Below are 14,653 nucleotides of genomic sequence, written 5' to 3'. Positions count from 1 at the left end.
GTTCAAAACAACGACTGTCTGATGTAGGCCATGGTTAGACCGTAAAATACCAAGCCAGCAGCCGACTTAATTCTAGTGGAGCCGCAGTACATAATCATAAGTACTGGTCTTCGTAGCGTTCAAAAAGTCCCTTGACAACAATCTAAGCTGGCCTCGGGTAGTAAAGTAAGTAAAAGGACGACGTAGGACACTAGATGTAGAGTGTTTGCGTTGTTCTACGCCTTCGATTTAGAGATCCAGTTGGCGACAGCGAGCTTGGTAAGGCCAGCGACTAGCGCCATAGGTTATACGATACCACCGTGTCATAAGGCCCCTTTGCATGTAAGACACGGTTCCAAACGACCATCGGACGGACGATTAGGCTAGGTGGAAAAGTTTCGCCCAGGTCGGCCCGCAAGAAGCGGTTTACGGGGCAAGCTCGGGGCTCACGGGGTTAGCTGCTATCTCGACACACGGGTGATACACAAGGCTAAGAAAGCCATATCATAGTGCCCGGCCTCCCGAGCGTGCTCACTGGAGGCATAGTTCTACGGGGGTCAACGCCCTGATCTCAAAGCCCCAATTTTTACGCGGGTGTGTTCCGTAGAGGTACCCTTCTATGCTGCTGCGCAAGACTTTTGTTGCAGTGAAGTACTCCTTCGGGGTGTGGAATGCGACAAAGGTAGAGAGAGGCATTGACAATGGGCCTTGGCAGGGTTACATGCCAGTAGCCCAAATTACGCGCGACCAGGGAATTTAGCCTGGAGTATGTTGGAGGTGTTCTGAAAAGATTGGAGGTTTGGGGGACTCGGGGGGGCTCGGGGAGCCTCGCACGAGTGCCAAGACATGTGGACGAGGGGTCTGAACGCCCACAGCCACTCATTGCTCCAAGGGTCGACCCCCTCGAATTGCCGATGTCGGTCAATTGCTAGTCGTGCAATACCCTAGTCAGTCTGCATGACAATGGGGTCGTGGATGCAAAGCCATGGAACTCGCGAGCACTCGCCGTTTTTCCAAGTGACTCAACGCGCTTACGACCGCTGCAACATGCTGAGCTTACGACGATGGCAGCATGGTTTTTCATCATTATGTTAGGAAATCTCATCTATTAAAGTGCTCTAACTTTAAATCGATGTAAAAATACATAAGAAATAGCTAGAAGGGTTGGAAACCATGATCAGTCTAGAGACCTCTTTCCACCAGCACAGATTTCAACGTCTTCTGGAACGAGTGTACGTTGTCCGGATCTAGCATAGTGTAGTGAGCCCCATCAACCTCATGAAAGCGTGGCTCTCCCCTCGAGAAATCCTTCCATTTGCTCAGATACTCTTCCAACCACTGGGAACGACTCTTAGACACGGACGCCAGCGGCGTGCAATAGAAGATGTCAATATTGGCCACTGATCCAGAGGGATCGTAGTTGGTGGCTGCATTCTGCATGGCATGAGCCAAGGAGATCCACCTCTCCAGTTTCGTACGCGTAAGCGAAAGCTCGGCCAGTCTGTTCGGTGGCGCTTTCTCCATGATGTAGCTAAGGACCTCTTGGTCCTGCTTCTCATGCATGTCATGCGAAATGCAATGCTGGTAGTCCTCCGAGTAGAGGTCAAGGAAGCAGCCGATATTGAGAGCTACTTCAATCCAGTCAAGCTGATTCATCCGCGTTTTGATGTGAGGTGGAAGGTTGAAGGAGCCCAGAAAGCTCACCGTTTCGCCCTGTGCTTCAAGAAGTTTGGATATCTCAAAGGCGAGCATGGCACCGAAGGAGTATCCCGCGATGGCGTAGGGGCCTTGAGGTTGAGTCTCACGGATGTGCTTGCGATAGGTTTCGACCACATCGGGTATGTTGTCGAAAAAGTCTTCGCCTTGCTCAAATCCTTTCGCGCGAAGTGCGTATACAGGTCGGTCAGTGATGAACTTTGCGAGGTTCAAGAAGACAAGCACCTCTCCAACACCTGGATGTACTAGCCAAAGTGGAGTCTTAGATCCTTTGGTACCCAAGGGTACAACAGGAGTGTAGTCCGCGAACTTGCCGGATGCGGCGCCTCTTGATTTGTCTATGGCTGTGGACATACCCTCAATGGTTGGGTTTGTCAGTAGCGTTATCAGAGGGATTTCCGCAATGGCAAACTTGGTCTGCAGCACTTTTTGCATTTTCAGCAAGTCGATCGAAGTTATTCCTGCCTCGAGCATATTGCTGTCCACACCGATATCTGCAGAATCGAGCTCGAGAAGATCCAAAAAGGTTGAAAGGACGACCTTCTCCGTCTCTGTGAGAATTCGATTTTGTCGCATGCTGCTCTTGTGGGCCTGAATCGCGGAAAGGTGCTCTTGCAGAATCCCTTGGTATGCTCCTGCTTCGAACGCCGTTCTAATCTTGGTGCGAGAGAGTTTGCCTAGGGCGCTTTTTGGGAGCTGGGATTCCTCTAGTGGAATGATCTGGTAGGGTCTCGAACCACAGATCATGGCCGAGATTCTCGCAATAGCATCGTTTGTCTCCACGCGCGTGGTGATGCAGTGTTTGGCATACGTTGGACAGTAGACCAGGCAGAAACGTTCTGTTTGCGATCCTGACGGCCGGTGAGGGAAGCAGGCGAAGAACGAGGGAACAACCCCAGGCAGATACGCATCCTCGAGTGCCGACTCAATCTGGTGAGGGTAGATTTGGACCCCGTTAATGATAATGCTCTCCTTTGCTCGTCCGGAGAGATTGAGACTTCCGGTTTCATCCAAATATCCTTGGTCTCCGGTGATGAACCAACCGTCATGGGTGAAGGCACTCGCAGTGGCCTCCGGATTGTTGTAGTATCGTTCAAAAACGATACTGCCGTGGACCTGCAGATGCCCAACTTCGCCCTGAGCTGCCACCGTACCATCGTCTGCCACTATACGCATGTGGATACCCGGGATACAGGAACCAACAGAGCCAAACTCCAAATCTCGTTCCAGCTCGTAAGATGGGCACGATGTACCGTAGATGGAGCCTGCGCAGGTCTCGGTCATGCCAAACCCTGGCCTAATCACGTTCCATTCTACGCCGTAGTAGTTCAAGAGTTTGGTGACAGCATCGCAGGTCTCAACCACGTTTGCTTCTCCTCCAGATATCACTGCTCTCAAATTCGACAAGTCAGCTCCCTCGCAAAGCTTTGAGCCGGCCGGGGTTTCCAGCGATTTCCTTAAAGCGGCTAGGAAGAAGTTGGGTGCAAACGTATGCGCGACCTGATGCTTGCCCAATAAGCTGACGAATTTTGACGGCTGCACCAACAGGTCCGCAGCGTGGACGTGGATCTGGTTCGCACCAAGTAACATGGCGTGCAGGTGGATCTCTGTGAGATTTGCGACGTGATCCATGCCAATCCAATTCAGGAAGACCTTTTCGCTCGAGGTGCCATGGTACTTGGACTTCCCTTTGACTGCTTTGATCATCTGGCCGTGACTGAGACAGACCGCTTTAGCGTAGCCGGTGCTTCCGGAAGTCAGCATGAGCACTGCCAAGTCCGCTGGTTTTGCATAGGTGCCCTGGAACAGTGTTTCGTGTTCGGCGGCCTTGGTCGAGTAGTCGAAGGGACGGTACACCGCGTTTCTGAAGTTGTACTCATTCTGGATTTCCTCAATTGAATGAAGTCTCAGTTGCTGGATGCCGAGGAATTCGGGTTTCAAGCGTGCCGTGGTGAGCATGAGCGGGTCATGGAGGGTGGAGTTGAGATGCAACAAGTGTTTCTTCCTTTGGCCCAGGTCATTGACAAAAGGAGTAGAGATTGCAGGTAGGAAACCCGCAACTATTGTCGCCCATAGCCACTCGATGGTCTCCAGATGATTGTCGAAATGAAGAAGGACGATGGGTCTATCGGCGGCAGCTGTAAAACCATGCAACAACCGTGCCTTATGTTTTGCAGACACAAAAAGGTCATGATAGGCTAGCTCACTGGGTGTTTCGGTGTCTCCGGGCGGATACACGGAAAGACCAGCGCGGGATGAGGCGGCATCCTTGAGGACGTGGTACAGATTCGATGGTTCATACATGATGGATTTGGTCGATGTCTTCCAAATCGAAATTCCAGCGGAGCGCCCCCTTTTTATGCTCGCGGACGGCCGTCCCACCACTGTCATGGCTGCAGGGTTACTACCAGATCATCGGCAAGGGTCCGCTCTCACCACCTTGTCTATGTCGTGAGGCACCATGGACCCTGCAGGTCTCTGGCAATGCCCGGCGAAAGTATGTTTTTGGACCGACGATGCCCGTCATTGATCCCTGTATATAAACTTTGGTGGAAGCTGTGACTAGTAACTCCCCCCACGTGCTTGTGTGGAGGGGGATCACTTCTCAGCCGTACGAACATACGGTATCTCATCGCTCGAAGGTGTTCGGTGCTAAAAGGCTAGATAAGAACCATCTTCATTTGGTCAAGCGGACGAGCATGTGTTTGTGGAATCTCATACCTCGGGTCTTGAGTCGATCGACGCCATCTGGACCCGATCGATTCTGTATCAACCAATAGCGCGAGGAAGGACGGCGCCAATCAGCTTTAATACCATCCAACCTTTTGTGGAAAGTCCAGTCGTTCATTTGGGGGCGCATGAGATCATGAACATCTTTGGACATGTTCTTCGCTCTTCGCGTCAACGCGCAGAGTGGGATGATCTTGATGCATGCGATGTTACATTCTGCGGGAAATTTCTAAGGCGTCGAATGGATAGACATAGGACTTGCAGATGACACTAAATCGTCCAAATTTCCCGGAATCTCATGAGATCCATGATATCAGTATCAAGTGCATGATATCAATATTAAGTGCATGATATCAGCATCATGTCCATGTTATCGACACCAGCATGAAGTCCATGAGATCGGGCCGATGTTTGAGATTCGTTGAATGAAGGTCAGCCTGGTAGAGATTGAGAAAGTCCGAAACTTGACCAATGAGGAGGGGATTCTAGCGCAGCTTGTATTTATCTTGGTCGCAATCATTCCATGGCAGAATGGCAGCGACCTTGCTTTCAGCCCAAAGAGAGCCGACCCGTACCGCCTCTCCATAAAACCACCTTGAGGCTGAAAATGCTTGAGAAGTATTTTCCGATAACGCGTATAAAGTGTACAGGGTTCTTCCAATTTTCGGGTAGATGGTGGTTACGTGATAGGTGAGTGTGTGGAAGTGTGGGTGGAACCATCACTGCCGATCTGTCCGGCCGCCCGATCCGTTTTAGCGAATCCAAGCGCACGCTACTTTACTTTAAGTGGATCGTACTTTAGTGGGGAGGATCCAAGCGCCTGCATGATTCTGGAATCCTTTGATTAGGTTACATAAAACACTGTAGGACTTACCATATTGATTCCAATTCTACTAAAAATGGCTGACGATCTCATGTACAAACTCGGTCGGAGCGAGGAGGGTAGCAAGCCAGAACCCTCTCCCCTCACATGTGTGTGACAAGGGTCTCATGTAGGGTCTATAAATCAGCTTGTTGGCGCATTCTGCATGAGAGAACATGTCGTTTATGGAAGAACAAGGCAAGCAGGATGACGCTACAGCCTCTACATTTGACTCAGCAGCCGGCAACAACCGCCTACTCGCAATCATGGTGACGCTTGCTTTTGTTCAAACCCACGCCCATTGGTGCAATTGTCTTCATCTTTGGACCTGAATTGCCCAGCAGGAAGAGTCAAAGAGGATGCATGTCAAAGCGCTTGCAGGCTCGGACCCTGTATCCCTTGTCTCTGGTTGTACTGTTATGCATTCGTTTTCTTGGCGTTCTTGATAGGCGCAAACCTCGCCAGCATATTGGATACAGATATTTCGGCCCCTATATACCGCCGCAACGTCGCAACGCCGTCTCACTTGAGTCTGAAGATGACTCCTTTTGGCTAGGGCAGTAGGACCCACCTCCGCTTGATCTACCATCGACCAAGATCTTGGGCCATCAGTAGGCAACTTGACTCGCGACAGTCCCCTGTCCCAGAAAAATGGTGGGACAAGAACAGCAGTCGTGTGTGTAGGAGGCATGTTGATTTCCATGAACGAAGGCTTTCTCGAGTACAACCCCACCAAGCCAAGTAGACTAGCAATACAACATATGGCTCGCCATAGCAGGAGGCACCTTTCAACTGCTACCAAACAACAGAACAAAGCCTCCGCGACCTGAAGCCTCTTCCACAAGCACTGTAGGACTGCTTCCATGGCACATCAAGCTAGCTGATGCATGCACGCGTAGATAGAACCCCCGGAATGATCTCTCCAAGCAAGTGGAATGTGGGGCGTAGATCCGTAGTACCAAGTACTACAAACTGTGTAAATCGAGGATCTTGATTTGTATCGATCTGAGGCAGCTGCTGTGATATGGGTATTGAATGTGAGGCTTGCTCTAGCAGGTGCTCTGGTAGCTGTGGTGTGACTAGCAGCTCTGATGTGGCTGGCTCTGATACTGCTTGCTGCTATGATAGGGTAGACTGCCCTGGTACTGACGGTTCTGACGGTGGTATAACGGGCTGCTATGACTGCTCTGGGAGGACCAATATTGGCTGCTGTGGTATGACTAATTGTAGTACGGCTGGCTATGATAGCTCTTATGGTAACGGGACAGGCTCTTGTGACAGGACTAGCTGCTCTGAAAGCCATAAACTAGACAAGCCATAAAGTAGACTGCTCTGATGGCTGTTATAGCTACTTTCGTAGCCGATATGCCATTCCTTAACCCTTCACACATCGGCAACTCGGGTGTCGGCCCGCCAGATTCGCACTTCCGGGTACGCTCGAGGCTCCCGAGGCTAGCTTCGAGCTAATTTCGTAACCCTCGAGCTAATTTCGTAATTTCGAGTATTTCGATTATCTAAGTATTATTAAAAGATAAGTATTATATATATATCTTCTATTTACTAGATATATACTCTTAAACTTATTAAATATAAACTTCTCTATAAAGATAGATAGAATATATCTCTTTTTAATAATAAGTTTATCGACTTTTAGTCGATTTTTAGAATTCTTAATTATATATAAAAGAAATATATTATATAATATAAATTCTTTTTTAGAAAAAATAAATATATTAAATTAATTAAGAGAAAAGAAATAGAGAATAAAGATAAATAGAATATATCTCTTTTTAAAAATAACTTTATCGATTCTAAATTGTTTCTAAATATTCTTAATTCTATAATTAAGAAATAAATTAAATAAGATTAATTTTTTTCTAAAATAAAATAAATCTATATAATTAATATAGAGAAAAAGAATAGAAAATAAGAATATATAAAATATATCTCTTTTTAATAATAACTTTAGCTTTTCTTAATCGATTTTAAGTATTCTTAAATATATTAATTAAATAAATTAAAAATAAGATATGATTTTTTCTAGAATAAAAAAATATATAAATTTAATAATAAAGAATAAATTCTAAATTTTAACTTCTCTTAGCGTCGACGAGTCGGGGAAACGACTTTTCATATAGATTTTGATTTTTTTTTAAAAAATAATTATAAGACTAAATTTTCTCGAATGAGATACGCTATATAGTTTTAATTAAGAACTTCTTAAATCTATAATAATTAAAAAAAGTTATTAGAGAAAAACTTAGATTTCATTTAAAATAAGATTTTAAATGAAATTAATCTCCGCGCTAGTAACGAATTAAGTGAAATTAGCTCTAATTTTATTACTCTCTATTAGATAGTAAGATATATTAACTTATACTTTTTAGAGATAAAAGTTATCTTATATATTCTTATTTATCTAAAATAAATCTTATAAATCTATTTAAGAACTTTATAGTTTTTAAATTAATTTCTATACGCTTATAGATAAACGTTATTTATAAAATCTCTAATCTATAACTAAAATTTAGTTTTAAGATATTTCTTAATAAGTAATACGTTAAAGAATAGAAATAAAATTAATAATATCGAATTTTTTTATAAAATATTAATTTTTATAAACTCTATCGCGTTAGTTCTTCTTTTTAATATAATAGATATAACTTTATTTCTTAGAAAGCTCTCGATTTATCTTATTAGTAGATTCGAAATTTCTTTTTTTCTAAGATTATAAAGTAGTCTTTAATAAGAGATATTATCGAAAGTTTCTATAATATCGAGAAATAAAAGATTAATAATATTATCTCTATTATAATTCTAAATCGTATATAACTTTAAGAATTTAAAGATTATATTCTCTAAATTATAAATTTAATAATATTTATATTATTAGATATTAAGATTATCTTTTAAAAATTATATATAATAAATAATTCTTATTTAATTAATAGTAAAATATTTAGAACTTATAAGAAATTTAATTTTAACTTCGCGAAATTAGCGTAGATACTCTCTTTTATTAATATTCTTATAATAATATATTCTTTTAAAGCGAAGTATTTTTATTTTTATTAATCTATTTATTATAAATATAATAATAATTAATATAAATAAGTTCTTATTAATTATAAATAATTAAAAAATATTATAAAGCTTATAATTACGAACTTTTAATATAATTAATTTTTATTCTTATTTTAAACGAAGATTTTTAATTTTAATAATTCGAAGACGTTATTTTATAATAAGATCTTTTATTAATAAAAAACTTTTAAATTAAATATTTACGCTATAGCGACTAACGATATTATTTTTAATATTTATTATATAATCTAAAGATAAACTCGATATTATAATAATAATAAATCTTTTTCTTTAAAAGATAAAGAGATTAAAATTATAAAAGCGTAGTCTATTAAATAATAGTTAACGAACGTAGACTATAAAAGATATAAAGTCGTTATAAAATTTAATAATATATTAATAATAGAAATTAATTTCTAAAAAATATTAAAATCTTAAAGTATATAAAGTAAATTTATATTCGCTAAGTCTTTAAGTATAAGAAGTATACTATTAAAATTAAATTCTAAAAGAAACTCTTAACGTAGTATATACGATATCGACGTTTTAATATAAATAGCGTTAAGATCTATAATAATATTAAATTTAATAATTAAACTCTATACTTCTTCTTATTTAAAATATATATAAGAGAGAGTTTAAATTAACTTAAGTAAGATTAATATCGAAAAGCCTTCTTATAAAGTATATTTTTAAAGTCTAAAATAATTTATTTAGTAAGATCTTCTCGAAATCTCGCTATCTTTAACTACTATTACTTATATCGATTTATACTTTTATTAGAGAGAAGATTAATATTATAATCTATAAGATTTATAATAATAGAGAATATAACGTTATAAATATTATTTAAAAGTTTATTATTATAAAAGTTATAATAATTAAAATTAATTATATTATATAACTCGATTTATTAATTAAAAATATTACTTAATATAAGATTAGAATCTTTAAATATAAAAGCTTTACTTTTTTAATTCTTTAAAAGTTTATAGCTATAATAGTATTATAATAGCGAGCGGATAAGAAAAATATAATATTAAAGTTTATCGACGTCGATTTTATACTCTCGTATAACGCGTTAATCTCAAAGCTAGAGATTTAGAGAATAAATTACTCGCTTATTATTACTCTTATCTATACTTTCTTTAAAATAAAAATATTTAAAGAGTATTATATTCTACTATTATAGAATATAATTTAAAATATAAAGTAATTTTTCTAGTCTAGAAGATCTTATTATATTATTAAATAATTTTTAATAATTTTTAAATAAAGCTTATAATAAGCTTATTATTTAGAAAGTTATATAATAGTTTATTAAGATTATCTCGAAAGAATAAGAGTATCTAATAATACTCGATTTAAGTAAAATAGAATAAAGAGTTAAAGATTCTAATAAAACTTTATTATATACTCATATTCTTATTTTTAATTATATTTCGAAATAAGATAAAGTAGCTCTTTTAAAAGATATTATTAAAGCTTTATAAAGAGATAGATTATAGATATAATACGTTATTATAAGTATATATAAAGAATAATAAGACGATATTATTAATACTAATATAGCTTAGAGACGATTCTCTATTAAATTTTACGTAAGCTAATTTTCAATTTAGATTATTATTTTAAAACTCTCGAAAAGCTATTCTTATTAAACGTTTAGAATAACTATATCGAAGCTTATAGAAGTATTAATTTCGATATCTATATAATAATCGAGTCGACTATTAAGAGAGCTCTAAATTATATAAGAGAAATTGAAAATCGTAATAACGGTATATAGACTTTGATGACAGGGAGTCTATATCTAATTGGTGGTGCGCTTCGTCTTTCAAAAACGAATAATTAAGTAATACCATACAAGTTCTCCGTTTAGCTGGGAGCCGCCTCGTTTGCGTGGCTCACTACTCGTGGGAGGTGAGGTCTATGGAAGGAGATGTGCAATAGGAGTTGACTGCGCGAATCTTCGTTCGCTTCTTTGGTAACTTTGTTTGCGTTGAAGATTCAGGAAGGCATGCAGGGCTACTGTCGGACGTGAGGATTGGCAAGTTTGACGTCGATTTCCTGCACCCTTGAATCACTTTTTGTGGAGACTACATAATCGTGCAGATTAATCGTAGAGCATAATAGACAATGGCCAATGATAAGCACAGATACAGACGTAGAGCTTCAAATCGTAAGGTAAATTACAGATACTCAGTCGATTTTGAACTTTGGCTGGAAGGCTCTTCTAATATAGTAGTCCAAATAAAACAGAAAGAAGGCCATTAATTCCCATCGCGTACACACCTGAAGCACAAAATCTCGCGTGAGTCGCTACGGCGAAGATCGTCTACTCTTTCGGCTTCCTTCCATCTTGCCGTGTCTTAGCAAGCGCAGAATGCAGAATCAGTTTTTGAGCGGATATCCTCGTATTTCTCGCGTTAATGAAGACGAACGAAGCGATCTTCCTAGATGGCAAAAAACAGTCGTCTTCGTCCTTGACCGAGACAGTGCTCGTGTCTTAGAACGACTATTAGGCGCCCACGCACTCAATAATGTAATCACGCCAATATGAGTCGAACCCGACGATCCAATACATACGTTCATCACTGTTCAGGAGATCCTTTGCTTTTCCAAAATTGTCCGAGCTCTCTCGTTTCTTCCCAAGTTTAGAGAGGGCATGAGCAGTAGCGTATAGCACAAGCCCAGAATGAGAATTGTCTTGCTTGCCGAGGCTCTGCAAAGCACTACTGGCCTTGTTCCAGTTGAGGAGAGCTTCATCCCAGTAGCATCCGACATGGGCGATTCGCGCTAAGCTAGCCCAGACACGGAACATGCCCCTTTTAGCGAGCGCGTCAGGATCGGGGATCGTTCCGTAGAGCTTTCCGAGGTTCGATAAAACTTCCTCGGCCTTCTCATACATACCACCCCGAATGAAGCTTTCCGCTAACGTTAGCTGTAGCCGTCGTCCACTACTTATGTTTTGAGATCCCGAGTCGATCATTTGCTTCAGCTCCGGTTCCAGGAGGAACTGGGCATCTGCAGGTCGTCGGAGCTCACAGTAGAGGTCGCCAATGTTGGAAAGGAGTACTCGTCGCCAGCCAGTGCCCTCATAAAAACTGTCGATCTCGCTCTCCTGGAGAACAGTGTTAAGAAAGTCAAGTGCTTCTTGAAATTGGCCTTGGAATTTGAGGATTTTCCCCAACGTAATATTCCTGCCACGCAACACTATCCGTTCCATAGACGATGGCGACCCTGGGTTGATAGGTTTCCATTGGAGCAGCTCATGTCTGGCGGCCGTGAACGCACCGCTTTGTATAAGATTTTCCGCGAATGAAAGAACTAGCTCTCCTCTCTGAGCATTCCACCTTGCATCACCCTCCAACGATTGGTCATAGCCAGGAAGAATAATTGAGTGGATGAATTCCTCAAGCGTTTTGTTAGATGATGCTCGTCCCCCAAGCATACGTAGTAGGGAGCTCTCTCGCTGTGCTAAGCAGACGTTAAGAGAGGCATCGTTTTCGTCTTGCGAGAGCTGCTTGACACGGTCAATTGCCTCTCGCTTCCACGATGTGCTCGAGAATCGAGAAGCGGCTAGCAACATTGACGAAATTTCGTATTTGGCAGGCGCCGGGCAGGCATCCGCCTCAGAAAGCTGGTCATACTCCTTCAGTATTCGAATGACGTGGGGGAGTTGCAATCTTCCAAGATGTCCATAGCTTTCATAAGTTAGTAAAGCCTTTGAGGATAGAGATTTAGCTCACTGACAGAGGCTCAAGATACTTGTTCCGAGGGAACGCATGGCAGACAACCAATATCGCCTGTAATCTCCACTCGTCCTGAAGCCTGGATGGAACACGCTGCGATGCACAGTATTGTACAAGCGGGTGAACTGAGAAATTCCTCGAGCCATTAACATCGTTGTCTAGGTGGATCAAAGAGAACGAGAGGAGCTTCTCGATCGCATCATCGAATGCTACCTCGTCTTTGATTAGTGCGACAAGACCGCTGTTCAGGCCGGCATCTATCGGCGCAAGCTCTGACATTTCACCTATTCGGTTCCACCGCTTTTGAGGCGAGCACGCACGATCAAGCATCGTCTCAGATATGTTTGACGCGTCAAGGAAGCAGAAGAGCAGGAGCAGAATGGATGCTTCCTTCGAATCGCGTTCGACTTGTTCAAAATTGATGTCCCAAGTGGTGAACACTGTATTGTTGTACTCTCCCAACCTAGGCTTGAATCGTAATAGATCATTCTGGCGATCTTTGTACAAGCGACGATAGCTTGTTAAAGTCCTGCGCCGAGATCTGATGTATGCACCTCCTTGATCCACAGCCAGTGGAAGGCAACCTAGAAGCTCCACTATCACTTTTGCTTCCTCGTAGTCTTCTGCAGACGGACAGAGACAACCAGCTTTTTGGAGAAGGACTGCTGTTGCTTCCCCCACTTCAAGCCGACCCAACACAATTCCATCTTTTGCCACAGTGCCAATTGCACCCTGATCCCGGCTGGTAAGGACTATGTGACCCCATGAGGTTTCGGGAAAGTAATTCGAGATTCGCACAGATTCAAGATCGTCAGCATTGTCAAAGATCAACAGCCAGTCAGTATTCTCTACCCGAGACAGCCATTGTTTGAATGCAGACGCCTTGTTCGAGACGTTCCCTAGCTGCAAAGACTCACAAATCCGGGAAAGATTGGCGATCAAAGACGGTTCAGAACTTGCTGTTAGGAAGAACACTCCTGACTGATATTTCTCACGATTGCGAGTTGCAAATTTCAGTGCCGCTTGCGTCTTACCCGAACCCCCTGTACTCAAGTCTGCTGATTAGCCCTGCAAAGTACCGTCAAGGGTCGATGGACGGGAGACGAGGAGAGGGCACCCCTAGCGCTGACGTACCGAGTCCGCAGATAGCAAAAGTTAGCTGACTTGACTTTGGCGTTGATGACGTGTAAAAGAAGGCCTCCATTTTACCGAGTAGCGTCTCTCGTCCCTGAAAAGTATCACAAGGAGGGAATGGAGTCTCAAAAATGGCATACGTGGCTGCGACCGATACCGGAATTAACCTTCGGCATGTGGAGTACTTCCTGGGAGACATACCTTTGGTATCCAACCGCTCAATTGTGGATTGACCACTTGCCATGGACTGTAACTGATTGGAAATATCTTGCCGGAATATATTCAGTCTTGACAAGATTGGACGAAGATTGCGGTCATCCAAGGAAACAAAGCGGGCAATTTCGCGATGGTCGGCATTCTGGCCGATGACCACCTCATTAGGGACATTCAGAATGGCCGAGCCTTGCTCAACGACCTAACAGACAGACTCAGCCCGGCAGTTTGAGAAGGCCGACGCACTGCATACCATCGTCTTGAAGAAGCCCAAATTCGTCATCTTCATCTCGAAGAATGACACCAGCTGAAGGTTTGATGTTTTTGGCACGAAGTCTTCAGTGATCTCGAGTAGGACCTTCGAATCTTTTTGGAGAGCTCCAATCATTTTTTTGGCAGGGTTAAGAGGTGAACAAGCTGTGACAATATTTGCAATGATTTTTCCACACGTAGCAATATTACTACCATTGTGCGGTGTTGCTGCCCCATTCTTAGTAGATGAACGGCCTTGCTCCAAGATTCTCAATCAGATGTACCAAGAAACACAATGCCATAGACTGCATCTTGAACCTTCGCTTGCTCTCCTGAAACTCCTAACAGAAGTGCCTATAGCGTCCCAGTCCAGTCAGCACGATGATAGCCGCAAGATGTGCATGAATATGTGTCACCTTCTTTGCGATAATACCACCCAAGCTATGACAGACAAAAACGATGGGTCTCCGCATTTCCTTGATGGCATATCAGTATTTCATGACTATGACTAAAGGGAGTAGTGCGTTGACATAGTTTGATGCAGACCTCTTCTGTTGTCCTGAGATCTACAAGCTCGGTCAGCATCTTTGCCGAGATAGATCTTATGTCTTGTTGAGCCGTAAAATTCTTGAATGACGCATTGTAGCCATACGTCATTACTCGAACTGTTGGTAGAACCACAGGCAAAATGTCTCGAAGCCACATCGTTTGGCTTTGTGTGTGTGTCCAAGTGCCTAAAGCGTCACCATTAAGTCCATGAACAGCCACCAAGCTGGGGTCAACCGGTTAGCTACTTCTCTAAACGGTTACGCGACAAGGAAAACCACTGACTCAAAGACCGCATAAAGAGGTTCTGATGAAGTCTCGGAGGAATTTTTCGGCTGATAGAGAACCGTTATACCATAATTGCGACCAGCGTCCATCGTAC

General features: G+C 42.1%; 2 protein-coding genes across 2 annotated transcripts; both read right to left on the bottom strand.

Moving 5' to 3' along the window:
- Positions 1-1,161: 1,161 nt before the first annotated feature.
- Positions 1,162-3,999, bottom strand: HO133_009447 (uncharacterized protein; the record flags this gene model as incomplete). Its single annotated transcript, XM_037300308.1, has 1 exon — positions 1,162-3,999. One exon carries the CDS (start codon positions 3,997-3,999, stop codon positions 1,162-1,164), a length of 2,838 nt encoding a protein of 945 aa, XP_037154156.1.
- A 6,710-nt stretch (positions 4,000-10,709) lies between these two features.
- HO133_009446 (uncharacterized protein) lies at positions 10,710-13,861 on the bottom strand (the record flags this gene model as incomplete). Its single annotated transcript, XM_037300307.1, has 6 exons — positions 10,710-10,879; positions 10,961-12,078; positions 12,128-13,169; positions 13,261-13,404; positions 13,462-13,675; positions 13,727-13,861. 6 exons carry the CDS (start codon positions 13,859-13,861, stop codon positions 10,710-10,712), a joined length of 2,823 nt encoding a protein of 940 aa, XP_037154155.1.
- Between the last annotated feature and the right edge of the window lie 792 nt (positions 13,862-14,653).

This window comes from Letharia lupina (assembly GCF_014066315.1).
Source record: "Letharia lupina isolate WasteWater1 chromosome Unknown contig_7, whole genome shotgun sequence".
NCBI classification, from domain to species: Eukaryota; Fungi; Ascomycota; class Lecanoromycetes; order Lecanorales; family Parmeliaceae; genus Letharia; species Letharia lupina.
The sequence above is the reverse complement of the archived record's forward strand: the minus strand, read 5'-3'. Positions and strand labels throughout refer to the sequence as shown.